General features: G+C 58.4%; 10 protein-coding genes across 10 annotated transcripts; 2 read left to right on the top strand and 8 right to left on the bottom strand.

Annotated features, from left to right (window-relative positions):
- Positions 1 to 8896: 8896 nt before the first annotated feature.
- CcaverHIS019_0108120 (uncharacterized protein) lies at positions 8897 to 10327 on the bottom strand (the record flags this gene model as incomplete). Its single annotated transcript, XM_060604112.1, has 5 exons — positions 8897 to 9241; positions 9278 to 9421; positions 9542 to 9598; positions 9639 to 9914; positions 10301 to 10327. The coding sequence occupies 5 exons, from the start codon at positions 10325 to 10327 to the stop codon at positions 8897 to 8899; spliced, it is 849 nt and encodes a 282-aa protein (XP_060453360.1).
- Positions 10328 to 10596: 269 nt separating this feature from the next.
- CcaverHIS019_0108130 (uncharacterized protein) lies at positions 10597 to 12436 on the bottom strand (the record flags this gene model as incomplete). Its single annotated transcript, XM_060604113.1, has 4 exons — positions 10597 to 11574; positions 11612 to 11908; positions 11973 to 12001; positions 12058 to 12436. 4 exons carry the CDS (start codon positions 12434 to 12436, stop codon positions 10597 to 10599), a joined length of 1683 nt encoding a protein of 560 aa, XP_060453361.1.
- A 627-nt stretch (positions 12437 to 13063) lies between these two features.
- On the top strand, positions 13064 to 14044 carry CWC24 (uncharacterized protein; the record flags this gene model as incomplete). The annotated part of the gene is made up of 1 exon (XM_060604114.1): positions 13064 to 14044. The coding sequence occupies one exon, from the start codon at positions 13064 to 13066 to the stop codon at positions 14042 to 14044; it is 981 nt and encodes a 326-aa protein (XP_060453362.1).
- A 351-nt stretch (positions 14045 to 14395) lies between these two features.
- On the bottom strand, positions 14396 to 15768 carry CcaverHIS019_0108150 (uncharacterized protein; the record flags this gene model as incomplete). The annotated part of the gene is made up of 2 exons (XM_060604115.1): positions 14396 to 14806; positions 14854 to 15768. The coding sequence occupies 2 exons, from the start codon at positions 15766 to 15768 to the stop codon at positions 14396 to 14398; spliced, it is 1326 nt and encodes a 441-aa protein (XP_060453363.1).
- An 844-nt stretch (positions 15769 to 16612) lies between these two features.
- CcaverHIS019_0108160 (uncharacterized protein) lies at positions 16613 to 16923 on the top strand (the record flags this gene model as incomplete). The annotated part of the gene is made up of 3 exons (XM_060604116.1): positions 16613 to 16672; positions 16705 to 16749; positions 16798 to 16923. 3 exons carry the CDS (start codon positions 16613 to 16615, stop codon positions 16921 to 16923), a joined length of 231 nt encoding a protein of 76 aa, XP_060453364.1.
- An 86-nt stretch (positions 16924 to 17009) lies between these two features.
- CcaverHIS019_0108170 (uncharacterized protein) lies at positions 17010 to 18076 on the bottom strand (the record flags this gene model as incomplete). The annotated part of the gene is made up of 2 exons (XM_060604117.1): positions 17010 to 17808; positions 17859 to 18076. The coding sequence occupies 2 exons, from the start codon at positions 18074 to 18076 to the stop codon at positions 17010 to 17012; spliced, it is 1017 nt and encodes a 338-aa protein (XP_060453365.1).
- Positions 18077 to 19457: 1381 nt separating this feature from the next.
- On the bottom strand, positions 19458 to 20333 carry CcaverHIS019_0108180 (uncharacterized protein; the record flags this gene model as incomplete). Its single annotated transcript, XM_060604118.1, has 4 exons — positions 19458 to 19615; positions 19670 to 19746; positions 19859 to 20068; positions 20134 to 20333. 4 exons carry the CDS (start codon positions 20331 to 20333, stop codon positions 19458 to 19460), a joined length of 645 nt encoding a protein of 214 aa, XP_060453366.1.
- Positions 20334 to 20493: 160 nt separating this feature from the next.
- On the bottom strand, positions 20494 to 22947 carry CcaverHIS019_0108190 (uncharacterized protein; the record flags this gene model as incomplete). Its single annotated transcript, XM_060604119.1, has 6 exons — positions 20494 to 20934; positions 20977 to 21116; positions 21152 to 21397; positions 21435 to 21965; positions 22015 to 22121; positions 22157 to 22947. 6 exons carry the CDS (start codon positions 22945 to 22947, stop codon positions 20494 to 20496), a joined length of 2256 nt encoding a protein of 751 aa, XP_060453367.1.
- Positions 22948 to 23614: 667 nt separating this feature from the next.
- Positions 23615 to 24421, bottom strand: ROT1 (uncharacterized protein; the record flags this gene model as incomplete). Its single annotated transcript, XM_060604121.1, has 3 exons — positions 23615 to 24137; positions 24182 to 24246; positions 24290 to 24421. 3 exons carry the CDS (start codon positions 24419 to 24421, stop codon positions 23615 to 23617), a joined length of 720 nt encoding a protein of 239 aa, XP_060453368.1.
- A 1034-nt stretch (positions 24422 to 25455) lies between these two features.
- On the bottom strand, positions 25456 to 26927 carry CcaverHIS019_0108210 (uncharacterized protein; the record flags this gene model as incomplete). Its single annotated transcript, XM_060604122.1, has 5 exons — positions 25456 to 25707; positions 25744 to 26112; positions 26144 to 26251; positions 26285 to 26745; positions 26777 to 26927. The coding sequence occupies 5 exons, from the start codon at positions 26925 to 26927 to the stop codon at positions 25456 to 25458; spliced, it is 1341 nt and encodes a 446-aa protein (XP_060453369.1).
- Positions 26928 to 27072: the final 145 nt, after the last annotated feature.

Below are 27072 nucleotides of genomic sequence, written 5' to 3' on the forward strand. Positions count from 1 at the left end.
GAGGCGACAAGCACGATCCGGGCGATCCCGACAAGACGCGGTGTGAGGCGGAGAGAGCAAAGCGGTGTGGGGCCGAGAGAACAAAGGCTAACATTGAGGTACGGGCTGAGGCCAGCAGCGCCCGATGGAAACGAGAGCGTTAATGGACAGACCGCCATTCACGCCAGGCCGTGAATACAAAGGACAACCGCCTGAAGTCAAGTCTGAAGGAGTGAATGCATGTAGACTCGTTTGCACAACGATGCGGACTCGTTCATCTACCCGTGTCTTCCACCATCTGCCAACCCCAGCTTGCAGCTCGCTGGTCGCTGGTCTCCAAGACGCTTGCCCCATAGCGCAGCCGGTCTCAACGAACACAGCATGCAGCTTGCACTAATCTCAAAGTTGGGTACCTCGCTGAACAGCTTGAAGACACATCTAGAGAAACTGAAATCGTCCTCGCAGCCTCTCGCAGTCCTCACTAGCTGTTGTCCAGATCTCGCGAGAGCTTGGCGCAGGTTTACTCTTGATCGCCAAGCGCCCCCGAACAGGCGATCCACCTCACCGGATCATCAGAGGGGCGTCTCCACCGCCGAAACTGCACCGTCGGACTCGCCGACTGATGGGCTCACGGAGGATCGGGGCCGGAAATTGATGGTCGACTTGGGCGGACCATTGCCTCCGTAGAGCAAAGTTTTTATCTACAGGGGGGCTGTCGTGTGGGAGAGGGCGGGTCGGAGAGTCAGCGTTCCGTCGAGGCATTAGCCACTCCGGCAGTGGAGCGAGAGCGGGCTGACCATCCTCCGCCGTTCAAATCGCGATAGGACAGTAGGACCCGGCTGGCGGCTCATCTGTGCGAACGGACGCAGATACAGTATGAGGTTGCCGGTGAGGCAGGTCCCGCGCATGGCAAGTAGAGTTTTCCGAGGGAACGCCGAACTACCCCATGGAGACCCAGTCGGAACGTGTCCGCCATCCGCCGTCGTGAGAATCCGCCACCACGTTTCCGCTTGTGAGTGGCAGATCCGCTCCGATCAGCACCCGCACCCGAAGGCATCGGACAGAATCTGATGTGATGGGCCGTAGAGTGGTTGAAGCTAACCCGGCCAGCGGAAACGTGCAAGCCTCGGAGAATCTAGGCGACTTTCCCCAATTCCTCATGTCGCCGCCGCTTCGCGCCCCCTACGACTCTGGGACAAAGGTGAGCGCAGGCGGGCTGTTCGAGCCGCGGGCAATCCTGTGGTTGTGTCCCGAATCACTAGCAGCGGGGTTCTGCAGATCCGACAATCGGGAGGTTCGGGATGTCTGAGATTCGCACAGCGTGATCGGCAGAAGAGCGGGTTCAGTGGCGACCGCGGCGGCGGCGGCGGCGGCGGCGCCAGCCGTCCCGGTACCCCCCGGCGACTGTCAGGATCTATGCGGAGATGGTGCGGTCCGGGCTGGCCAGTCATTCTGCTAGTCACATGCAGATAAACAGGATGAGGACAAAGCGATTGAGTGGTGCCTAAGATTTGTGGCTGCACAGGTTCCGAGAATCGGCGAGTTGCGCGGTATCAATCTAATCATGCCAATCTCCATGACAAGGGCGGGCGGCCGCCGCCATGACGAAGGCGGATCGGGTCAGCAAGATTAGATCCGGGTCAACAAGATTAGATCCAGCCGGCTCCCGCCGCTCACCCTCCGGAGGCCGTTGAGCGGGTCCCGATGCGCAAGCATGATAGATCGGGCCATCTGTAGAGCGGGTCCGGGTTGCATTGGCGGCATGGAGCCGCGGTCCGCGGGTGGATCTGACGGTGCCGTCCACTCTCGCCGTCGGCAGTCCCGCGGGCGGCGACAATCAACAAGCAACAGTAGAGTGCTTGGCAGAGAGATGCAGTAAGAGCGGCCTCGGGTCCACCGATGTCCGGCTTGAGTTGGGCGCTAGGTGACCGGCGATTTTACGATAGCTGCCTTGTCCTACACTGCGTCGGCGGCATGTAACGCGGCAAGCAGTCGCATGGAGAGAACTGACCGCGGAGGCCCTCTGGCTGCCGATGAGAGACGACGGGCGCCTGCGCGGGCTTCGGCTCCCATTGCCAAGGCTTGTTCCATGACGCTACTGATCACAAAGGTGAGGGCCGCCGATCAGGTGACCCCAACGGGTCAGTAACAGCTCGGCTACCGCGGTCTTGCCGCTTCAACCCATTCTGCGAGATTCGCGTGGGCACCGCCTGGCGGATCCACCCGCCGGTGACTAACCACGCGTCATCCTGGAGCAGGAACAATAGTCTGGAGCGCATCTTGGCGACGTACGCCTGCGCTCACCTAGTCTGGCCTTCTGACGAGCGGAGTGCTATGCCGCAGGACAAACGGGCGTTCTTGTTTGAACGGGATCGCGGTGGTTGCCTAGCTGCGGCGGGATCGGGGAGACGACAACGACAGTGTACATCCACATCCGCATGTAGCTCCACGGAGAACCGCTAGGCGCCAGTAGGTGCTACCTCATCGGGACGATCTTATGCCGATGTCAGGTCGTGTTACAACGTAGCTTCCCGACGCTGAGGCGGAAGGATAGGCGAGCTCCGATCGCGTCAGCCCGCGGTGCTCGTTTCGGGCCTAAGAGCCATTAGGCCCGGGTTGGTCGGTCCTCTTGCCTGACCTCTGGATTCCCAGTCGGCGCTTCATCGCAGCAAGCGACGTAGCAGATGGGCATGCGATGCCCATCGCTTCCGAGCGGTTGGAGGCGGTATGCAGCTTGCTGCTATCTGGAGTTCCATCGTTCCGACCCAGGCACCGGATCCACATCTCGGGCCGTGGGAATGCCGCCACACCGAGGTCCGCGGAACGTTCTGTACGTGATCCGGGAGACATTCGCGGAAGCATGTAAGCATGTTAGCGTGTGCCGAAACAGGCCCGACACCGACAGACCGACTACAACCGCTCGCGTACTTTGTCTCATTGTTGCGAAGGATAGACGAGCTTGGCGACCTCAGCCAAGCGCACACGCCTGCACGCCGCTCCAACCGCCGCTGGCGAGCGCTGGCGAGCGCCAACTTCCGACTCTCCGCCGCATCGACGCAGCCCCGACCCGCCCGTGGCTGCTGTCTAGAAGCGGCGAGGCTCCGACTACAGGATTAGCAGCTGTGGGCGCAGCGGACTGTACATCCGCCGGACAATCAAATCTGCATTCCGAGCGCCTGGGCCGATTGTCGTATGTCCACGATGCACCGAGACACAACGCAGGTTCCGTACATACGCCCATTCCCCAGCTCAGCAGCGGCCCGTTGGGTTTAGCACGAATGGCATGTTGACGGATACATACAATCAATGCAGGTGGGGATAAGTCGGGACATATTCGGCCCTTCCACCGAAAGAGAAACTTCAGCGGCTAATCCGCGGCAATAGCTCGCCATTAGCCCCACCCAATCACCCGAACTTGCTGGGCGGGTGAACAAGCCCGCCTATTGCCGCGCGGTCCCAGCTGGTAAAACAAAGGAAACAAAGTACACGCGGCGCGAGCGCACGCGTTATGCGGCTGTTACGCGGACATGGGCCCGTTTCTGAACAAAGGTACACGCGTGCCAGGCGCGTGGTGTCGGCCAACCGCCCGCCAAAGTCGGATACACCGTGTGCAGCGCTCGTCTGTGTCGTGTGGAGCGGGTGTACCGCATGTATCGGGAGGAGCGGTTGTATCGCATGCTGCGGCTGAGTGCACAGTGATGACGCGGGTCTGTGCGCCGCGCTCCGCGGGTGGTGACCGGCGTATAGTTGTGTGGTCGCTTGCTGCACATGGTGCCGAGCGGTGGCCGGGTGCGTAAACGACCGCGCGCGCTCACGGTGTGCGCTCCAGCACCACGCGGCGCATGCACACGCGTAAGCGATCCGTACATCCGCACACGCGGTCACACGGCTGAGCCAAATCAGTCGCGTATCTGGCTAAACCATGTGGTCCCAGACGCGGTTAGATGGATGCGGGTTAACTGGTACGCGTGTTCAAGCGAGCATGGTGATGAGCGCTTGACATGGGTGGGTTCTGAGTCGGTCCGACCTAGTTGGCCCGCAAAGCCTGGAGTGCGTTGCCACATGTGCTGGCGGTGCTACCATGTGGTAGCGGCTCCATCCCCGCAGGGGGACACGATGACCGCGTGGTTATCTCGGGGGTAGTGCGGCCGTTGAAGAACACTCTCCGCACACCATGTGTGCCGCGACGTGGGCACAATCCCACATGGTGTTCTGAAACGGAAGAGTACAGCGTGAACCACTCGACCATGTGGTTATCTCGCGGCTGCTTATTCTTCCGCCCCCCATGTTGCATGGGCTGCGTCGGAAATGTGGTGGATCCACATGGCACGTCGATAACGGGAGACGAGTCCACGCGAACTGCTCCTGCCAAGCCTGCATCACGTTGCCAAACCTGCATCACCAACCTGATACCACGTGCCGCACGGTTATCTCCATGGCTGCGATGATCGCCATCATGGTGGCGGCCGCGGGTCGGTGCGGGGGCAACGCGGCGCGAACAAGGCCCATGTGAGGTCGCCTCCGGCGCATGGAGACAACTTGATATCCACATGTACCACCGCAACGGCCTCGTGGAGTTTTGTTACGGCATGGCGCTATCTACGTTGCTGGACCGCGTGGTTGTCTCGATTGACGGAAGAGCGCCATCGTTGGGACTGCGTCCCATGCGGCAGGCCGCCCAGACCGCGTGTAGAGAGTCAACTTGCGTATGTGACCCACGTGTGCGCTCTAAGCATATGGAAGTGTATTCACGGGCGAAGGCGTGCCGCAGAACAATCAACTCGTTGCCGTAGTTGATCGAGTGCCACTCCGCCGGCAGATATCTCAGGGACAAGCGGTCCGACACATTCACCAAAACTCTACGATTATACACACAGCCTCAGATTCTTCTCCATGCAACACTGGGCTCGAATGGCTGAGATCTGTACATCCAATTCGAGAACTACACTCACATGAAAACGAGCATACGTAAGCAACATTTGCCCTATGGCTCAGTTGGCTAGCGCGTGGAGCTGTTACGATTCATCGAAACAACTCCGAGGTCCACGGTTCGAGCCCGTGTGGGGCAGTACTTTTTGTCCTTGCGCGCTCCAGATACCTGGAAGGTGTTGGGCGCGTTGGAAGCCTGTGGGATTGGGAGGGAAGGCTGGTGAAGGCTGGTGGAGGTGGCACTTCCGCAAGACATAGCTAGGCTCTTGGACAAACCTGGCTGTCGCGGAGGTTCAAGCGGCTAACATGGCGGCAGTCTATGGTCTTGCAGAGGAACAAGCGGTCGTTTCGCCGGGGTTGCGGCCAACCTGCCGCGACAACTGTGCGGGCAGTCTACCGCGACAACTGTGCGGGCAGTCTACCGCAACATCTCTGCGGGCAGTCTATCGCAACATCTCTGCGGGTAACCGTTCGCGCCCATTCCGCGGGCAACCTTCCGGCCCAACCTGTCGGACATCACTGCGGCCCTCTAACGACGACATGCTGCGGTTCCGATCTGGTCCCTATGACAGCCTCAGGCCCCATAAGAGTCAGAGTTTGCGGCATGCGGTTCAGCTCGGTTCAGTACATTGTGCCGCAGCATTCCCGATCGGCGCGTGGCGCCATGTTCCAGAAAACTCTCGGCTTGCTGTGCGGCATGCATCTGTGCCGGCGCGGGGCTAGCCTGTTGTCGACGTCACAGGGCCGTCTCGCTGTCTGAACAGCGTCTACAACTCGGGCCATCGGTCCGTGCGGCGACACGAATCTGGCCGGTATCGCACCGACAAGATGTATTCGCAAATGGGCCGAGTAGACCGACCTATGAGCTGCAATTTAGGGAACCGAGGACGCTCCCGGTTCCGAGGCCACTCTGAGCGTTTGGTCAGATGGGCGAGTACTCGGCCCGACAAAGCGAGGTCGACATCTCTCGACCCACTTCCCGGCTTGTTCGCCGTTGACCCCGACACTCGTTGCGGTGGTAACGCCGGCCCGAGGTGGGCTTCGCGGAGGATTATCGCTCGTCCACTTACCGTCGAGTGACTTGCATCCGCCGTCCTGGCCGCGCTCGTGCCCAGCTCACAAGCCCGGCGCGGCTCGGGGGATGAGCGAGAATCGTCCGGGGCGGGTTTGTCGGTGACTGCGGGGTCTGTAACGTCACGATGACGCCGTTCGCGGTCATACTGGCGTGATTCCAACTGCCGGAACGGGAATATCACGGTATCGTAAACGGGAATATCGCATGAACGCCGGTCAACAGCGGGAATATCTTTGCACCGGACGGTAAGAACGGCGCTAGTGCTCGCACTCTAAAGCTCTAAAGTCAGTCGCCGCTCACAGCCGCGACTTGTCTTCGGCCCGATATTCTTCCGCCAGTCGAGGAATGTTGATGCGGAACGAAGCGTGGAGTGGAGAATGCAGCGGCTGCTGAGACGAGTGCCATTTCCGTCGACGGAAGGAAGCGATGATCGGCAGGCACGCACCGAGGTACAATCTGCCGGTCATCGTTAGTCACCGGCCCGAGTTGCCGCTTCGGCAGAATTTCAATCGGCGCTGCTCCGGATACACGTCGGCAAGTCCGCCGCTGGTAGAGTGCATCTTGGTTGGGTCTCCAACTGCCGGCGAGCGGCCCGACTTCAGTTGCCGTGCAAACCCTGTTCCGTGGCGTATCACGTGTGTATAGCTGCCGCCGGGGCTGTCGGCATGTTTGCAATGCGGCATCACGGTGGAATCGTGAACAGTAGCTTACGGCCACTTGGCCGCTGGATACGTACACCGCAGTATCTTGCAGCGGAGTCGCGCCGAGATGGCACCGAGCTGCGGCCCATTTTACTAGTTTAATGTAGCCGCTCCATGCTCAATGCCCGGAGCGGCCACCGCCGCCTCCGTATCTCGTCCCGATACACCGACATCGGGCGCATCGCGGGTTGAGCTCGGAGCTCGGCACTGTGGAGATAAGTGGATCGGCCATTGTTGCAGTTGCGGAGGCGCCGAGGCGCCGAGGCGCCGATATGCCGCCGAGGATCGCGATCGGGGCGGTGGGCGCTCGCCTCGCAGTATCTCGCGCCGACCGCCGACCGCCGACTTGGGGCTGCGCAATCCAAGTTCTCGGTGCCGATGGGCCGAAGGAGCTCGGAGGTCGGGGCGAAACAGCGGGCACCAACCCCTTCTCGCGGGCGCGCCGACTTGCGCCGCACAATGTCTCGGATGAATCGCCATGCCTCACATTCTGACCTGCGTTTCCAAGGCTTCCAAGGCGCTCGGACCTCGGTGCAATGTTCATTGCCAAGTTGAGCCATTATCCGCTCTGTTCTCCGCACCGATACACCGACGTGCCGAAGCGGACCGGCTGCAGCCCTGCGCATAATAGCCCGCGTTGCCTGATCTCGGAGCTGGGCGCTGAGCCGATCGGACGGGTTGCCTGTCGCATCATCATGCACCATCCGCTGCGTCTCCCTTTGCTATGCACAACAGCGGCGCAATCTCGCATGGTTCGGCGTCATGTCCACGCAAACGACCCGACATGCCGTTAGAGCCACGGTGTATCAAAGCGCCCTTGGACGCGGCGCCGACTTGTCGGCTCATAATCACCCTCGACAAGGATAAGCCGTCTTGAGCGACGGCGGAAATTCAGAGCAATTGCCGTAGGAGTGGACGTGCGTAGACATCTACAAGTCCCCGTTGGAGTGGACGTGGAAATATCCTGTGCCGTAGGTGTGAAGCCGCTCGGAGCGGAGTGGTCAACCGGAGACCGGGCCGATGCGGAGGGATTAAGCCGCTTGGGCAGGACTCGCATGTTGCACCCGGTTCCACGTGGGGTTTGACGGTGGAAGCAGCGATCGTCTACAGTCTGAGGGTGGGAGGATCCTTGTGCGATCCTTGGGCAATTCGTTGCTTCGGGCCAACGATCATGTCGACTCGGGTGCATTTGACGGAACAATAACACTCATCAGTTGTTCCAGATAGGATATCCATCGCTTCCGATCACGCTGCGGATGAATGGATCAGCCTAGGCGCGATGTAGGTGGTAACGGATGTTGGGAGAGTTGTTGACCCGCAAGGACCCGCAAGGACACGCTCGTGTCAGTAGTGGGCCGGGTCAATGATCGGATGCAACGAGTCGCAGGCGTGCATGTGTCGCGTGAAGGTCTCCAACTCGCTAGGTTAATCGGGTCAACGGCGCCGCGTCAACGATCTTCCGAGCGCTCGCCGCGTGGCTGGCCAGGACTGTAAACTTTGACAAACTTTGGCACATTGTACACATTGTAAGATTGTGGATACGGTACACGTGACGATCTGCGGATCAGGGAGTGCTGGTATCCGGGAATGCAATCTCGTGATCAGTTTTTCCTTCGTCTGGCAAAACTTGGAACCGAGTGTGGTCAGACACCACCACTAAGGTTATCATAGTTTTTCCACGAGTTGGCCCGGGCAGACAAGGCGGGCCAACCTGTCCACAAGCGTGTATACGGGTATTCTTCCTCACTAGGGAATCACCGCCACAGTCCAATTGTCCACGCGCGCCTAACGTAGTGGCTGGATGAATGGGGAATGTGGGTATAGGATCAAGTCGAAAGGCGAATGTGAGACTGTGATTGTGATGGACGCTATGGCATGCTGCTTGTCCCATCGAGTTGGCCGAGTATAGCAGCGGAATAGCATCGGCCAGAGACTGGCACGACTCACTCACACCTTCATCGTCTTGAACACAGCAACTCATACTCCTCTCACGTGGCCAACCGCCCTCGCACTCCTGCCTCATCAGGGCTCCTGTTCTGTCTCTCCTCACCAGTGGCTCGTGATCTCACAATCGTCGACGACGCAACGTATTACCTACCCTGCTATAAAGAGCTTATTGCAACGCGAACACAAAGCGAACATGCGGCCTCCGGCCGGAATGACAGGCAGATACATGAAGAAATACAACAAAACGATGGCGACACTCCCAATGCTACTGGCCGCTCCGAGCTCGCCAACCAGCCTTGGCGCCGACAGCGAGCAGCCCATCCTTCGCCTGCCCGAGGTACCCCATTGCGCTGGTCCCCGCGTCGCTAATTGCCGTCATGGGCGAGTTGGAGAGGCGTTCGTACCCCGGGCTCCGCGCAGAGAGGGGCACGGGCGCGAATACTGGAGCCAGGTCACCCCTAGCTGTCGCGGTGGTCGTCGTTGTCGTCGGATCCTGAGCTGGACGGGGAGAGTACAGGCGTTCCGCGGCGCGTGGGGAGGTAGGAGGGTTGAAGAACTCTGCTGGTGGAGGAGGGGAGAGGATGATCTCGTGGGAGAGGTTGTTCTGGTCCTGATGTCAGCTCGGCTAGTGGGTGGGACAGCTTACCGGTGTACCAAGCAGCGGCGGGACGCTGGCCTTGTGTTTTGCGCAGAAGGTTAGGACTTGGAGGATCGCGCCGGGGAGGGGGTTCTGCGTTGCGCGGGTGACAAAGGTGAATGTGATGAGATGCTCTTCCCATGGAACCAATGCCTGGCGTCAGCTCATTCACCCCTCAGCTGAACAGCCTTCGACAGGGGTCATACGAGACTCCGTACGCTTGACAGACCAGCCAGTTGAGGTTGACGGGTACACACCTCAACAGAAACCCACCTCAGTGACAGCAAACCACCCCTTCCGATTCTTGCGCTGCATAAAGACCACCGCGATCTCCCGTCAGCTTGAAGCACAATCACTCAGCTGAACGCACCTCTCCCCCATCCTGTCTGGTATCCACAAAAGTCCTAGTGAACTCGATGACCTTTGCCGAGATCTCGCGCTGGATTCCGGTTTCGACGGGCATGGGCGCGCCGGCCGCCTTGCCCACCGCCGAGGCGGGGGCGCTCGTGAGCGTTGTGGAGGAGACGGCGACATGTGTATCGAGGATGTCGAGGGTTGCAGGCTCGATGGCGTCGAGCGTGCGTTGGAAGAAGATGGATGAGAGGAGGGCGCGGAGGACCGCGGGGGCGGTGGAGCGCTCAACGCGCTGGTGTCAGCTTCTCGTACGTTATGAAGGGGGCAGTAGGCGTGGTAGAGTTGAGTGTACGTTATGAGTAGGCGTGATAGAGTTGAGTGTACGTTATGAATGTGACAGCAGGCGTGGTAGAGTTGGGTGGTTTGATCTTTCGGACAGGCAGAGTCGTGCGGCTCGAAGCAGAGTCTCACACCTTTCTCGCGCCGCACTTGGACGCGACAGCAGGCACTGCGGAGAATGTATTACGCTGCGTTCTGTATGCTGGTGGTACTGGCGGTGAAGAAGAGGAGGTATGCAAGGGAAGGTGCGGCGAGAATGGAAGTGGGCCACCCATTTCTGCTCCAGGACCACATCATGTTCGTGCAACACCGCGCAACGCCGTACAACCAGTCACTCACCAGTTTAATATGGTTTACTGCGTCCATGGCGGCATGCTGGTGAGGAGCTCTGAGCTAGAGTCGTGAAAGGACGGTGTTTTGAGACAAGGTGAGATGGTGGCAACCGAGTTCCAACTTGAGTAACCTCCACTTGTTATTCATCGCCCCTCCACTCTATCCATCCATTGCGTCACTCGAATTTGTCACCTCACCCTTTTCTATACAAAAGCTATTGTAACAAGTCACTCATCGCATTGACGACGCTAATAATACATAATGCTTGTGGCCTACGGCCTAGGTACCCATTTTACTATCAACTAGTCACGCTCCACATCGTTCATCGCGCACACCAGACGCGACATGGCCTGGAACATCAGACCGGCACGCTGCGTCTCGGCACTCGAGGGTGGTGGCTGGCCGCCCTGCTCGGCTGCGAGTTGGGCGTTCTGCTGGATGACTTCCTGCGCCTTGCGCTCGAACGCTTGGAAGATCTCGCGCACACTGGCGCGCCACGAGTCCCAGATGACGCCGACAATGTGCTGCTCTATCGCCTCGCTGATGCCTGTCATCGCCAGGCGCGCGCCGTGTACCGTGATCTGCGCCGAGGGCTGGCCGGCCGCATTGGGAGGAGGTGGTGGTACAGGGTACGTGAGGATGGTGGTAGTGCGCGAGAGGAGGGAGAGCTGTGGCAATGTCTGGGACGGAGAGGTGACGCATTGCTGACACTGGACGATCGAGTGGAAGAGGCGGAGGGCGCGCGAGAGAGGCGCGAAGACGTACATTGACAGAGGTGTGTTGGAGCCTGGCTTGGGCTCGAGGGGGTGCTGGTGGAGCAGAGCGAGGATGCGTGGGACGAGAGAGACGTGGGGACACCCAGAGCCGTACTGTGCTCCCAAGCTGCCGAGGTTGAGCTCGCCGGTACCGTCCGTGCCCGTGTTGTTGCCGTCCTCAACGGGCATCGCGTGCGAGAGGTCGAGCAAGGCAAGGTGAGGGTCGAGGCCCTGGCCGTCAAGGCTTTCCATTCCCTGCTGGTCGGTCCCGTCCGGGCCGTCGACCGGCCCATCGTTCTGGCCGCCAGCATTCGACGACTCGTTAAGGGAGAAAATGGCATCGCGGAGCGCAGAGGTCGTGTGCTGGTCCATCTCGGACGAGTACGACGCATCGTTTGCGTCGGGGAAGTCGCTCGAGGTGAACGTCGTCGTCGCTGTTGACTGCGGCTGGTTGTAGGGAAGGTTGTTGACGAACGTCTGCAAGGGAAGGTCGTCGAGGTAACCGTCGACAGCGATGGAGTCGATCTGGTGTCAGCTCAAAGTAAACCACAACAAAGCTCACCATCTGGTCCTCGGTGAGTGACAGCAGGGCCTCGTCCTCGTCCTCCTGGTCGAGGCTAAGGTCCAAGGCCATACCCATGGCGAGTCTCATGTCCATTGGGTCGGCGATGCTCAAGCCGTCGCGCTGCAGCTTGCGCTTCTTGCCGAGCATGCCATACGGGTTACCACCGCGAGCGTCGAGGTTGAGGTTCTGCTTCTGGTCCTTGGGGACGGTCCTCCTACGCTGGCGAGGAGCGTAGACGCACGACCATCCGCCCTGGGCACAGCGAGTGCAGCTTGGGCGGTCACCGGAGCACTTCTGCAAGAGTCAGCGATTGGGGTCGGTGGGGAAGGGATGGGGAAGGGGTGGGCATGGCACTCACCTGCTTTGCCTGGTGGCAGAGATCGCAAGCTGTGGTAGTCAGCACGTTGTTCAGTTGATTGGATAATCATCGCGGCCGAGCTCACCTTTCCGGATTGATGGTGGGCGATTGTATGGACTGGCTCTTTGTGTATCGACGTGATGGGGAGTGTGGGTATGAGTGTGTTGCTCGAGAGCGAGGGTCAAGTGGTCGTTGACAGCGAGGGACATGTCATCCTGGCCCTCGACAGGGATTTCGAGTCCATGGACATCGACGTCGGTGTGGGGTGTACCATCATTCTTGGTGTGACCAAAGTCTGACTGTTGGAGATGATGCTCAAAGTCATGCTGATGAGATTCTGCCTGGAGTGCGTTCAGGTCGAGGTGGATGGCAGCAGCTTGAGCAGCTTGAGCAGCTGCGAGGGCATTCTCATCGGATCCATGATCCTGGTGTTGATGTTGAGTGTGGGTGTCGAGTGCATCCATGATGGACTGCCGAGGTGGAGGTCTGGCCGAGACAAACAACGGCGTCGGCGTTCTGAAGATGGTAGAGACGAGTGGCAGTGAGCTGTTGTGGAGGCGGAGTTTGCGGAGTCACGTTGAAGAGGCAGGAGTGAGTGATGAAGAAAAGCCACAACAGCGGGGTTATCCACAACTTGCTTTGTCAGTGACCGTCCCGTTGTGCCTTGCACCACCCACTCTCTCACTTACCACCACAATAGAGCGCTATTGACGTTGGAACGGATCGAGTAGAGTGCCAAGCAACCTGGTACGACGAATGGAAGGTGTTGGAGAAGGAGTCGACTGTTGACGGCGATGAGTAGAGTGAGGTGAGGCTGGCGGCGTCGGAGTAGCTTGCTTTGCCTCTTTGGCCTCTTCCCTCTTCCCCCCCCCCCTCTCTGCATTGTATCGCACTGTTTGGGTCAGCCAATCAGTAGCTCAAGTTTTTCTTCCACGTGATTAATGACGTGTGACCTTGATTTGTCAGCTGTCAGCTGTCAGTTCAAGCCAGCCTCCCACCCAGTTGCCACCCAGTGACGTTGAGAAAAGATGAGATTTAGAGACGCGTGCTGAACAATCTCACACATCAAAACAACTCCACAACTCATCACCATGTCCGAATCATCAGCTGCTCCAGCAAAGCCCGTCGTCATGTTCAAGAAGGCTGGGCGGACACGACCACAAAAATCATCGCGCAAGCGCTCTGCATCCCCCACCGCCGCCGAGGAGCCAGCTGCTGAGACTACCGTTGTGCGGCCCAAGTCACGCTCGATCGCCAACCCCCTTGTGCAGGGCAGTAAGCGGCGGCGGACAGAGGGCGAGATTGGTGGTCTGGACGAGTACGACTACGATGCGGACGATGCAGGAATCACTCGAGCAGACGAGCTCGCGACCCGCGACTCGAACTGGGACCTCGAGAGCCTTGAGAAGAAGGGCATCACCGTCAACGAGGACGGCAACATTGTGCAGGCAGACGACGGGATGTATCGCGGACAGAAGGGATACCTGCCCACAATTAACAAGACCAACTCGTCACGAGACAGCAAGATGAAGACGGGCCCCATCCGAGCCACGGCCAACATCCGCACCATCACGCTTATCGATTACCAACCCGACATCTGCACGCCGTACAAGAACACGGGGTTCTGCGGGTACGGCGACAGCTGCAAGTTCTTGCATGACCGTGGTGATTACCTCGCTGGCTGGCAGCTCGATAAGCTCGATCCGGCCGACCCCGATGTGCAGGAGGTCGAGGAGGAGGAGGAGATGCTGCCGTTCGCCTGCATCAAGTGCCAGAAGGAGTTCAAGGACCCGGTCGTCACAAAATGCGGGCACTACTTCTGCATGCAGTGCGCTCTCGATTATTACAAGAAGAAGAACAAGTGCTACGCGTGCGGCGCGCGGACAGACGGTATCTTCACTCCGGCTGAGAAGCTGTTGCGCAAGCTCAAGGCCAAGCAGGAGCGCCGGCGCGAGGAGAAGGACAAGTTTGATAAGGTGGGGTCCAGTGGGATAGACATTGGCGACGGGAGCGACGTTAGCGATGGGGAGGAGGGTGAGGAAAGCGCACCCAGCGACGGCGATGACGAGTAGGCCGTCGTAACGACTCCTCATCACGTCGCCTTCCGCCTCTTCCAGACTTGACGTCGTATCCATCACCACACCCAGCCGCCGCATTGTATACTAGACCGCATGTCATACGCACCATTGTATTCTGTTACTTTGCGCTTTTGTTACCTATGCCTAGGCCTTGGCTCCGATCTCGCCCTGATGTCAGACAGAACTCGCACGCTGCTGTTAGTCACCTCCATTCCTCAAACACGAACTCTCCCCAACCCCTGCCTCCCTGCTCACCCTCGTACTCTGGATCCGACAATGCATGTAGTCTACAATTATGCCCAACACCCATCTCTAACCCGATACAACTCCCTCGGCTACGTGCACTTAGTAGCTCTTGGGGAGGTGAAGCACCCGCTCCGAGATGTAGTTCATGATCATCTCGCGCGAAATCGGTGCGAGGCGGGGCACCCAAGACTCGCGGAAGTATCGCTCGACATCGAACTCTGCGGCGAAGCCCATACCGCCCATGCTGAGGATAGCGCGCTGGCACGCATTGTACCCAGCCTCGGCGCCGAGATACTTGGCACTGTTGGCGGCAGCACCGACGGCCTCCAAGGTCACGCTCTTGTCTCCGCGCTGCATCTGGTCGTAGATGTTGGCGGCGTGGTAGACGGACAGGGCGGCGGCGTGAAGCTGCATGTACGCGTCGGCGAGGGGGTGGGCGACACCCTGGTTCTGGCCGATGGGGCGGTTGAACACGACACGCTCGCCGGCATACTTGGCTGCCTTCTTGAGCTAACCATTAGCAATCATCCAGAGAGATAGAAGAAGAAGAGACTCACGGCCGCGTAACCAATACCAAGCGCCTCGGCGCCGATGAGGACGCGCTCAGAGTTCATGCCGTGGAGGACAATCTTGAATCCCTTGCCGATGTTTGCGTCGCCTCCAATAACGCTGCCCGAGGGAACAATGTAGTTGTCGAACCAGATCTCGTTCGAGTCGACAGCATTACCGCCCATCTTCTTGATGGGGCGCATCTCGAGCCCCTTCTGGGTCTTATCGACCGGGATAGCAAAGAGGCTAAGTCCCTCGCTCTTCTTGACGCAGTCCTCGAGCGCCTTGGTCCGGGCGAGCAGGATCATAACCTGCGCATTCTGGGCACAGGTAATCCAAGTCTTCTGTCCGTTGATAGCCCACGACCCATCCTCGAGCCGAGTAGCCGTAGTCTTGAGTTCGAGAGTGTTAAGACCGACATTGGGCTCGGTAACACCAAAGCATGTCCGGTACTCGCCGCCCACAATCTTGGGGATAAGGTCGGATCGCTGCTCGTCCGTCCCAAAGATACCGAGGGGCTGGGTCGCGTAGACGTTACCGTGGGTGGATTGGGCGCCTGGGAATCCGGCTCCCGACTCTGTGATGGTCTGCATCATGACTGCAGCTTCGGCTAACCCAAGACCGGAGCCGCCAAACTTCTCGGGGAGTGCGACGCCGAGCCATCCGCCGTCGGCGATGGCCTTGTGGAACTCGAAAGGGAATTCGTGCGACACATCCCTCTCGCGCCAGTACGCGTCGGGGAAGTTGTCGCAGACGGCCTTGACGCCTTCGCGGACCTCGCGCTGTGATTCGGACAGGATCGTCATGTCCATCAACTCTTCGCGGCGGATCGACGAGGCCGAGAACGACCGCGTCGCCACGCTGGCAACGCTGCCGAAGCGGCGGGGAAGGGTAGAGCGGAGGAGGCGGGTTTGGAGAGCCATCGTGAAGAGGAGTGTTGGTGTTGGTGTGTGTAAGAGGTGCGTGGACAGTCTTATAACCTACTGGTGATGTACTGGACATGGTCGGGTGGGCGGGGCGGTCGAACCGAACGCCGAACCCCGGGGATGCCGGAAAGTTGGATGGGGTTGGGAGTTCTGGTGGACGTACATACTTTCACGCGACAGGATCAGTGTTGCTACGCTGTTGAGATGCATGCATGTCATCGTTGAGAGAGATCTCTTAGATGATTATTATTGAACAGAATGGTGCTCGCCATCACTGATGGCAATGGAATCTTCTCCATACCCAGACCAAAACAACCATGATGGAGTGGGGTCCCCACACCGTCTTCCTTGCGAGATACCGAAGCCCGGGCCTATTCTACATGGCACAATTCAGATACCACCGGCCGTCCTGCTCACTGCTCAATAGAGACTCTTACGGCCGCAGGTAGACTACGCGGATGCGTATCGGAGCGGACCGGGAATCTGTCGGGTTATCCGACGAGCAAGGAGCTGAGATCCCAGGTACATTATCTCGGGGACCCATTCGGTGTTGCAGTGAGCACTCGGCGTTCGCTGTTCTCCGTGTTCTATTGTCTTCGAGGCGGAGATGTGGCGGAGTCTGAGCGGAGGTAGTGTACTCGAGGCGCAGGGGATATCCGAGCAACGTCGAGTTGACTGCAAAGCTCTTTGGTGTATGCAGTTTATGAACGCACAGCGAGTCGAACCGCGTGGCGGGATCAAATTGCGTCCCAGCCCGAACCAAACACCCAACCCAACCTTCAGCTTGGGATTCAGCTCGATGCCCTAGCTCATCAACACACCATCACCCATCCAACGCATCATGGAGAACCCCCACGAGTCGGAACAGAACGTCCTCCTTGAGCGCATCATTCGTAACGTCGTGAGCCCATATCCAGGATGAGCTGACTGAAGGACAAGTGCGACGAGGCGTTCAACGAGCTCAACACTTGTATCCGCGTAGGTCCAGGCGAGCCCTGTTGGCATGACGGGAGGCGCTGATGGCAGGAAATCATCCAGAGTTCAGCGAGTGTGGCGCTCGTGTCCGAGCTCAGCGTCAACTTTGAGGCGAATACCGCACACTACCTCCAGAACGTCAAGGCTATGCGTGGGCCCAAGGCGTCCAACATGTAACCACCACCCAATTCGCTTGACATTGTATGCATGTACTCTTTCCATCTACAGGCGCCCAGAATGATAATCTATCTACCCCTAGCGCCCTAGGCACCCGGTGCGTCGAAGATGTACTCGGCGACATTGACGAACGGCGCACTCCCCGGCCGGAAGACGTGCTCCTGTCCCCAGTTGGGGTGGTTAACCCCATCGATCCACCCCTGCGGCTCGATAGCCAAGCTGCCAAAGCTCTCTAGCTTACCAAGCTGGGTAACGGCGCTCCCGTCGCATCCCGTGCAGCTATAGACCTGGGTGGCGGGCTGGTTGGTGCGCACGCGCATGCGGATGCCTGTGGCCGCCGACGTCCACTCCAGCTTGTCCTCGGGTGCGTTGGAGTCGAAGACGAAACAGTCGTCCAGCCCGTTCGGGAGGGACGCGCTCACCTTCTTGGCGACGGTGAAGTTGAGGGCATCATCTGCGGCAGGAGACACAATCTCGCCCGTGGGGATCATGTCTTTGTCGACGCCAATGACGCGCGACGCCCCCACTCGCAATGTATCCTCCAGAACGGTGGGAGCAACATCCGACCCGAGGTTGAAGTATGCGTGGGTTGTGAGCATGATTGGCGTCGGCTTGTCCAATGCATACCCAGAGAGGACGGTGGTGAGTTTACCCTCCGAGACGGAATATTGGGCTAGGGCGAGCACTGTGCCGGGGAACCCTTCGAAGCCATAGTCCATGAGGCTGAACGTAATGGCGGTAGAGGTGGAGGAGAGGACGGTCCACTCGCGCGCGTCGTATCCGATCTCGCCGCCGTGGAGGGTATTACCGTTCTCGTTCTGGGAAATGGTAGACGTCACCCCGTCGACGGAGAACGTGCCCTTCCGGATTCGGTTGGCGTATCGGCTGGCGTCAATATTGAGGTCATCACGCTGCAGGTCTGCTCTAACACCTACCCAATCACCGCGCCATAGTAGCTCGGCCGCACCTCATCGGCATATCCCTGCGCATCGCTGTATCCGAGGTTGACTTGGCGCCACACGCCCTTGATATCCGGGACGCTGAGAGACTTTAGACGCGCTCCGAACGGGATAAACGTAGCGCGAATGCCAGGCGCGGAGAGAGTGTATTCCTTGAGCGCGGCTGGGGAGACGGAGGAGACGTGTTTGGTCATGGCGAATGTGAGACGCAGTGAGGAAGAGAGACAAGTGATAGCATACCATCCGCAATAATTACCGTTTGGCTTTGGCTGAACGGGAATGTGAGTGATGCTTTCGGCCCGATATCCGCCACACAGCCGCGCTCGGCGAGATCTCGGCGGGTTATACTTGAACATCGGCCCTTATGCAGGCTCCCACCCAGCGTCTAGCTCCTAGGCTCTCATCCCACCCCCAGACGAGATGTGTTGGTGTTGAGTGTATCGTGTTCGTTGCTGAATGACAATGACGGTGGGAAGGTGGTCTGGGTGCTGTGGACCCGGCGGTGAGGTCATACCAATCCGTCATCCATTCCGTCACCTCACTTGCCTCCACACACTCACTCACTCCCAACACACCTCCAACCATGGGCCCAATGCCAAAGATAATCTACGGCACGGCATGGAAGAAAGACCAGACGGCCGAGCTGGTGTACACAGCCCTAAAGTCGGGATTTAGGGGCATCGATACCGCGTGTCAACCCAAGGTGAGCTCCCCCACTTCCAAACTCATGTAGCATTATCGGGAAGACCTCGTCGGCGCAGGTTTCCGTCGGGCACTCGATGAGGGGGTCATATCTCGCCAAGACGTATATCTGCAAACCAAGTTCACGTCTTTGGACGGGCAGGATCGGTCCCAACCCATTCCCTACGATCCGCGCGCTTCAGTTGGCGACCAAGTCGCTCAAAGTGTCGCTCGCAGTTTGACGAATTTGGGAGTGGATAAGATCGACACGGTCCTCCTCCATTCTCCGCTGCAGACCCGTGGGGCGACACTGGAAGCGTACCACGCCCTCGAGAAGGCCGTGCAGGAGGGAAAGGTGGGCGGGCTCGGCGTGTCGAATATCTACAATGTCCAGGAGCTGGCATGGCTGGTGTCGGAAGCAAAGGTGCCTTTGAGGGTGGTCCAGAATCGATGGTATGAGGGTAATTCGTGGGATTGGCAAGGTGCGTCAAAGTCAAGTACAAGTATCGGGTTGACGCAGTTTACGATCTTTGCCAGAAACACGGGATAGCGTATCAGTCATTCTGGACGCTTACGGGCAGTCCGTCCCTCCTTCAAAGTCAGCCTGTATCTGCCCTGGCCAAGAAACATAACTGCACCCCTCAACAAGTGGTTTATCGTCTTTGCCAACTGTGAGTTCTGATGATTCCTGGCTGACGCAGGTGGAATATCACCCCGCTTTGTGGGACTACCAACCAGACGCATATGCGTCAAGCCCTGGCGGTCGAGGGGTTGTTTGGTGATGAGCCCGAGGTGACTGCGTTGTGGAAGGCCATGCGGGGGGAGAAGTAGCATGTCCAAGTCATGGAGTCTAGTTATGAGGTTGATATAGTACAATGAGAAGCTGGTAGAGGCCTACTCGTCGTCGTTGCCGAACGCCAGCCCGTTCCGGATCCCGACCTTGCCGCGTCTAGACTTGTCGCGGAACGCGTCGTCGTCATCTTCGTCGTCCGAGTCTTTCTTGATCTTGCCCAACATGCTGGCGAGCGACATGGGGCCCGAGGGTAGCGCGCCTGATGTCAGCTCATCTTGGCTTGACGAGGTGTATCTCAGCTGAATCCACATACCACTCTGCTGGAGGCGGAACTCGAGTGCTGTTGTCGAGAACTGGTCCGTCTGTCCAAGCTCTTCAAAGCCGATTAAGCTGAGGTTAGCAGATAGCCTCTCCTCTCCCCTCCTCTCCTCTTCACTCATTTCCGCGTCTCTCCTCTCCTCTTCGCTCATTTCCGCATCTCTCCGCGCCGCGCTGGACTCACCGATCAACCCCCTTGCCGTCCACGAAAACATAGACACAAGGGAGAACCTGCACGCCCAATTTGTTAATGAGGAATGGCGTATCGGCCACGCTGGCGCGCAAGAACAAAGTATGTGGGTGTTTCGGGGCGAGTTCTTCAAGTCGCGCATCCATGATCCGGCACCGCGGAAAGTCGGGGTGGAAGAAGTGGATGATGACAAACTTGTCTTTGCTGGGGTCAGACTCGTCTGAGTAACAAGGTGGAAGATGGAAGATGGTGCAGTGCACCCAACTCACGACATGCGCTCAATAAGCTTCTTCTCGTCGCCGTAGGTCATGACCTTGCCGTATTCAGTCTCGTTGAGGGTTTTAAGGCGTTGAGACTCGTTGCGAAGTGCTTGCATTCGCCGTTCGCGCTCGGCTCCCATGTCAAACTTTTCTTCAAGGCCCTCGAGGAGCTCAGAGTCTGAGAGCTCTGGAGACGATTGCCGAGACATGGTGGCGAGTAAGAGGTGGATCCAAGTTGTGACGCGTAGAGTAAATCGGATCACGTCGTGGACTTTGAGGGTCAACCTCCACACCTGTTCCTGAAGTCATCCATGTCCACAGTACAATGTCATTTTAATACATCTCACTCTTCACTCCAAAGCCCTCGCATCACTGCTTCAGCAACCGTGCCGTCATGGCCTCGACGCGAACAATCCCGCTGTAGCCCCCACTTGCCAGCCAGCCTGCACTCCCCAGACCCCCACCTGTATGCCATACCGTCCGGTGGAGTGAGACGTTGCGGCTCCAAGCAGCAGTCTTGATCGTTTGCACATCTCCCTTCTCCGGTGCCCACATCTGCGCGTCCTTGGCCGAGCTCTTCTTCTTGCCCGCATGCTTGATAGCTTCTTCGATACCGCTCGTCTCGGGCTTGAAGTCGTCCACCATACGGTATTCGCCAGACACTTCGTCATAGTCGAGTTCGTATAGCCGGTAGTAGAGCAATCCGGCGAGCTTGCGGCGGTAGAATCCAAGGGAGAAGGTGGAGATGATCAGCGCGCCGTCCGACGCCGCCGAGGCAATCATGGTGTGGTAGTCAGACGTCGCAATGGACTGTTGTCAGCTGTCACGAATCCAATAGAGCAGATAACGTACCCAAACAGGGCCGCGGTGCGGAGCTAAGAGATGCGTGCTGGGACCGTCGTTGCGGAGCTGCGACGCAGTGATCATATAGTCGACATCGGCATACAGCGGCGTCACGCCCTGCGACGTCCAGGCAACTGCCATAACGGGAACTGATGTCAGCTAAGCAAGTCGGTAGCCAGCTCACGGCGTGATCGGTTGATCTCCATGGTTCCGGCTGGGTCGCGCAGGTCGGTGAGGCTGATCGTCCCCTCCCACGTCGCCGAAACGACGTACACGGAATCGCCCGTGTAGTCGTACTGACCATCTGCCGTGGTTGGTGGCACACGACCAGCAGCAACAGAACGTACAGGGCCTAAGCCGATGGTCGTCAAGCTCGACGGCAAAGGTGGCTCCGGGTTGGTCACGTCGACCTCCCAGACGGCGATGGCGCCTACTGTCAGCTGGAGTTGTAGTGAAGATCACCTCACCATTTGACAGCCCGGTGACCAGGCGTGTACCGCCGAGCCAGTCGATGCACGTCACGCTGGCGTCGGGAATGCTGATCTTGAGCAGCGGTGCGGCGCGAATGTAGACTTGTCCATCCGCCCTGGCCTCGGTGCGCAGTGCCTGCGGCTCGGGGACAGAGTAGAACGACACGGTGCCGTCGAGCTGCACGGCAGCGACGATGCCGAGTTTGGGACTCGAGACATCGAGCTCGTCCCACCCGCCCATCGGCATCCACTTGAGGTCGGATGCTGGTCCGCCCTCGATGCAGAGCACGATCTCGCACCTGGGGGTCGCGTCGCCTGCGGATGGGACCGACCAAATCTGGATGGCACCGGGGGTACCTGGTGCGCAGCGACCACCTATGGGCGTGTCGTCCGGCAGCGTGCTCACAGCAAGGTGGAGAGTCCAGCCTCGTTGAGCTGTAAGACGCTCCGGATATGGGCACCAGTCCAGGCCCCAGACTGGTCCGCCGGCGTTGAACACGAAACCCGTCGACGCCTCTGATGCGTTATCTGCTGTCAGCTGTTCTGTTCCGCTGCACATGCTTTCAAGCCAACGAACCTATTGGCGCAGACATAAATGTCGTGAGCACGACACGCTTCAGCGCATCGTGTCGTCCTAGGTTCAGAGTGACCTCCTTCCCTTTCCCGAGGAAAGTCTCTCCATGTCTGCAGTCAGTTGGATGAATAATCAGCGAACTCACAAGGACGGAACGACGTTCTGGCTCAACCCGCGCCCAACGTTGTCGAGGCCAAGCCGCACATCGCTACGCCAGGTCCATCCCTCCATCGGGCCATCCCCACCCCCCGCCATCTCAGGCCACCAACCCTCTCCCTCCCAGACCTGCCAAGGTTCCAACAGTCCAAACCGCTTCGCCTTATTCCGGCTCGCGAGCCTCCTTGCCTCGGTTCGGGACGATCCGCGCTCTTCGTCCGGGGTTACTTCGATCTCGGTAAGCCTCCCTTCCAATCTAGGGAGGTTGGGAGGGTTCTTGAGGTGGGTTGTAAAAGGCGTAACAGGTCCCAATGGGAAGATAGGAACACGCGTGCCCCCAGTATTGGGATAATACTCCTTCTTCCAGTCAGGGCCTTTGACCACCACAACAGACGAGGAGAGTAGGTACTCGCGATAGGCGGGGGGCATGCCCATGAGGTCGCTCTCGGCGACGGCGGCGATTGTTGACGGTCCAAACGCTTCGCTTGGGGCGCGCTTCGGAGTACCCGTCGTGAAGGCTACACCGCCGTTCTTGCGCGCAACCCTCGTCCCCGTTCCTCGGCCTCTGGGAGTGCGAGCACCTCTTCCTCGACCACGACCGCGACCGCGCCGTGAGGCAGGCTTGAAGTCGTCCTCGTCGTCGTAGGAGCCGTCTTCGGAGGGAGGCTCATCGACTTGCATCGCGCTGTCGTCCATGTAGTCGTCCGAGTCACCGCCGTCATCGCTTGGCAGGCGGAAGTCGGAGCCGTCCGATCCCGGCGAGGCTGCCTCGCTGGACATGGCTGGGTTGACGGAAGGGGAGTGGGAAGTGGATAGAACTTGCTGACCCTTTTGAGGTGGTGTCAGAGCGTGTTTCCAGAGCTGTTGAAGAGGTCAGAGTTGATGGATGTTGGAAGGAAGGTGGATGTTGAGATTAGACTGAGAAACATTACCGGAATTGTCAACAAGTTGAATGACGATGTTTGCGTGCCTGAGAACCCCCCACTTAAATACCACTCGACAAATATCACTTGTCGATACATCCCACTTCTGAGTCTTCTAGACTCAGGCTCAACTGGGCCCAAAGGACGCTGGATCTCTCGGCGTTGAAATTGCAGTTAACGACGACGAGCTTGTTTGGCCCTGTTCACTTGACCCCCCCGCCGCGCAGGCCGTACCTCCGTACCTCCTCCATCCTTCCTCTGCCCCACACTTCATGATTGTAGTCATGACAAACGCCCATGCATCACAAACTAAGTAACAGATGAGCGTGGGTATCCGTGGCCTACAGCTGCATAGTGTACAGGCGCAGGCCAGCCAGTCTAATGTCCGTGACACTGATGGTGCCGGGAGGAGGGAGAATGTGTGCGTGGATTGAGACAGAGAGGGAGTGGTGGTCGACGCCAGGCCGTAGCGAACCCTCTCATGAACCCACGACGCGGCCGTGGGGCGCGCTATATGCAAGCGCTTAGAACAGCGCCAGGCTAAAGGTGACGACGGCTGCCAGAGTCCCGCCAAGACCGACCATAAGGGAGGGCATCGAATAAGACGACGCGCCAGAGTACCGCTTCTGGAAGCGCTCGAAGACTGCGCTACGCTTGCGCGAGATGGCCTGGCCGGTCTCGTTGGTGCCGTACAGGACCTGCGTGGGGAGCATGTTGGGCGGGCGAGCGGTGAGGAGGAGGGGAGCCAGCTTGCGGCCGTCAAAGGCATTCAACTGGAGCTTGTAGTTGGCCGTGCTCTGGTCGATGGTGATTCCCCAGTCCTTGAACGTAACAGTCTCGGCATAGTAGTAGACGTTGGTTGAGACGGCAGCGCATGCGTTCTGGACCTGGATACGTCCGTCAGACTCAAAGGGGTGCAAGACGATCGAGTCGCCCTTGAGCTCATATGTTCCGTGCTGGAAGATGAGCTTGGCGGCGATGCACTCGGGCCTGGCTCCGTTCGAGTCGAACTGGTACTGCGCTTCTTCGAAGAAACCGTCGTCCGTGCTGTCTGTCAGCGTGCGTGCGTGCGTGGTCAAAAGTTGACGTACAAAGAGTACGAGATACCAGTGTTATTGGGCGGGTTGAACTTGTTTTCCGCGGGCACGCAGAAGCTCTACATGGTTAGCGACTTTCTGAGCAGCATCAAGTGTACTCACGCCGCCTGTGGACATTGAGGGGTTACTGGACCATGTGCCCTCCAAGGAGGTGACGTTGTTAGTGGCTGAGAGGTCCTGGGCGCGTGCGCCAAAGGCGTATGCGGCGGCTGCGACGAGGATGGCGGTGCGCATTGTGATCGAGGGTGATGTTGGGAAGGGAAATCAAATGGGAGAAGAAAGATGAGGGCGGAGCCGTAGGGTGAAGAGATGCGGCTGACGTGTTGAGGAGGGGATGGATGAAGGTGGACTGGGCGTCGAGCGGTGGCGTGTGAGGTTGTGCTAGAAGGAGAGAAATGGATTGCGCGAATGTGAGCGCGTGGTGTGTGTGTGAGGTGGGCGATCCGACGACTTGCGAAGGGAGCCCTATTTATACAGTGTCAAGTTGGAGTGCTGAAGCGTGGATTAAGAATGAAGACGAAGAGGAAGATGGTGATGATGAGGGAGAGTTGGTTTGTGTGTGGGATGACGAGTAAGAAAGGTGTTAACAGGTGTGTGTCTGTCTGTGTCTGGGTAAACGACCAAGGATGATGAGTTAGTAGGGTATTGCAGTGTAGTGTGTGTGTTGGATGGGTTTCAAGCAAAGGGAACGAGGAGGGGGTAGTAAAGGGTGGTACAGGGTAGGGTTGTTAAAGGGGTGATTGATAGGATCCTATAGTAAAGTGGCGGTTGGGTGGAGCAAAAAGGCTTCAAGCCAAGGAGGGCCGGGAGACTTCTTCAACTCCTGAAGTTGGTAGGGTTGGCCACCGCTCCCTTTGGTCTAGTACCTCCAAACGGATCAAGCCACTCTAGGACCCTGGATTCTGCCATCTCATCAACGCCACCAATCTACAGCATCACAGCTGCCATGCCTCAAACCCCGACTTTCTCCGGTCAGTTCCCTCAGGATGTTTAAATCTGCACCCGAGTACAGAACATTATCATATCATCTCCTCACCATAGCTCAGTTGGTAGAGCGTCGGACTGTAATTGGTTATCGCCTCTCAGTCGAGAGATCTACATCCGCAGGTCCTGTGTTCGACTCACAGTGGTGAGATTATCTTTTGCCATTCTTCTCCTGCGATCCCGTTTTAAAGCTGTCCCACTCTGACCTTGTTACACCTCCCGCACATCAGCTACACTGGAATTGGAATCACTCAAACTGATGGGTGTGCATGCTGTCTACTGTGCTAGTTGTCCTTCTGGTCCGCTTCTGACTCTGCCTTGTCAGTCTTGCCCTTCTCGAGCTCCTGCAACCACTGCGGCTTGATCTTGGCCAGCTCAGCAGTCGACTTGGCAAGGCTCTCCTCCAACGACGCCTTCATGTCCGACATGTTCCCGCTCGACGTTGTAGTCTTGCCGTTCTCCCACGACGTCAGCCGGAAGTCAATATCCTTTAGGTCGGTGGCATCGCCAATCTGCTCGCTCGCGTGCGCCATATTCTAATGTCAACCCAGAAGGCAAGGATTTGAACTCACGCTAATGGCGGCAAAGTTGGTCTGCACCTCAAACGCCTCCTCGATGTACTCGCCGTTCTCCTCGCGCTCGACACCGTTCCAAGCCTGGATCCGGGGGTCTGTCCAGTCGATCTTGGCATTCCTTGACACACTGAGAGTGGGCGACGAGCGAATGTCGTCCTTACTCTCTGGCTTGGGAGAGAGCCACTGGTCGTAGTTTATCCGCGCGACTTCGGCCGGCGATTGCTGGAACGGCTGTGCTGGGGCCGAGCCGAGAATGAGTGTCATGGTCGGCATCAACGGTGCCGGGTTGACAAAGTAGTTCTTTGGGGGAGCGCCCTTGAGCCACACCTCTGGCGGGTTGGGCACCGAGACACGACACTTGCCCGTCTTGCGTCAGCTCATCCCGAGTTTGGCTTACGTCTTCGGAATGCGCGTCCATGATGAGCTGGAAAGACCGCTTGTTATCTCCCCCCGTGATCACATACTCGGCAATATAGATGGGGAAGTAGATGGGATAAGCCGCGAGCTGGGTCAGCAATATCCAGGGGGAAAGGCTCACAAGTGATTCCTTCCACTTATCCGGATCGACCTTCATGCCACCCATGTTACGCTGGCGCTTGATAACGTCCTTGAGTTTATCAATCGTTGCAAATGGATTAACAGTAAAGTCGACTGGCACGATATCCATATCGCGCAGTTGGTTCAGGTCCTTTCCAGCATCATAAACTGGAAGATCATCTTCAAGAGGTGGGATTGAGAAGGAGAGGTAACTCAGAGGAGCATATGGATTGCCGGGAATATACGCCTCCCGTACTGTCAGCCAAGCGGGGCTCTCCTCTCCTCCATGGGCGGGCGACCACGGTCCCTCGGACATCATATCCCACCTCCAAACGGGCCAGTACGCAGCCGCGATGCTCTGGAGCTCAACTGTGGTTCCGAGACCGAGTTCGCGGCCCATTGGTTCCAGTCCCGTGCCAAAAAATCGCAACGCAAGCCCAAACATCAAGTTTCCTGGCTTGCCTGGGGTTAGCGGGGCCGCGACGGGACATACCGGACAGCATGAGCGACATGGGGAGCATGGCCTCCTTGGCCGCGTTGGGTTGAAGGCGGAATGGGACGGCGCAGATCTTGGATGACGGAGACGAGGACGCGGCGCGCGCAAGGCGCGGCACACGCAGCGCTGTGTTGACCCTCCGAAGCATGGTGAGTGAGAGATGAAGCAGATGTCGAGTGTCGGTGACAGCGTATGCCTGACTGACTGGTGACCTCGGAGGCTCAAATGACCCTCTGAGGTCATACTCTGATTTCACGTGGTTGGCCGAACACGTGGAGAAATTACTTCCGCCT

This window comes from Cutaneotrichosporon cavernicola (assembly GCF_030864355.1).
Source record: "Cutaneotrichosporon cavernicola HIS019 DNA, chromosome: 1".
Classification (NCBI taxonomy): Eukaryota; Fungi; Basidiomycota; class Tremellomycetes; order Trichosporonales; family Trichosporonaceae; genus Cutaneotrichosporon; species Cutaneotrichosporon cavernicola.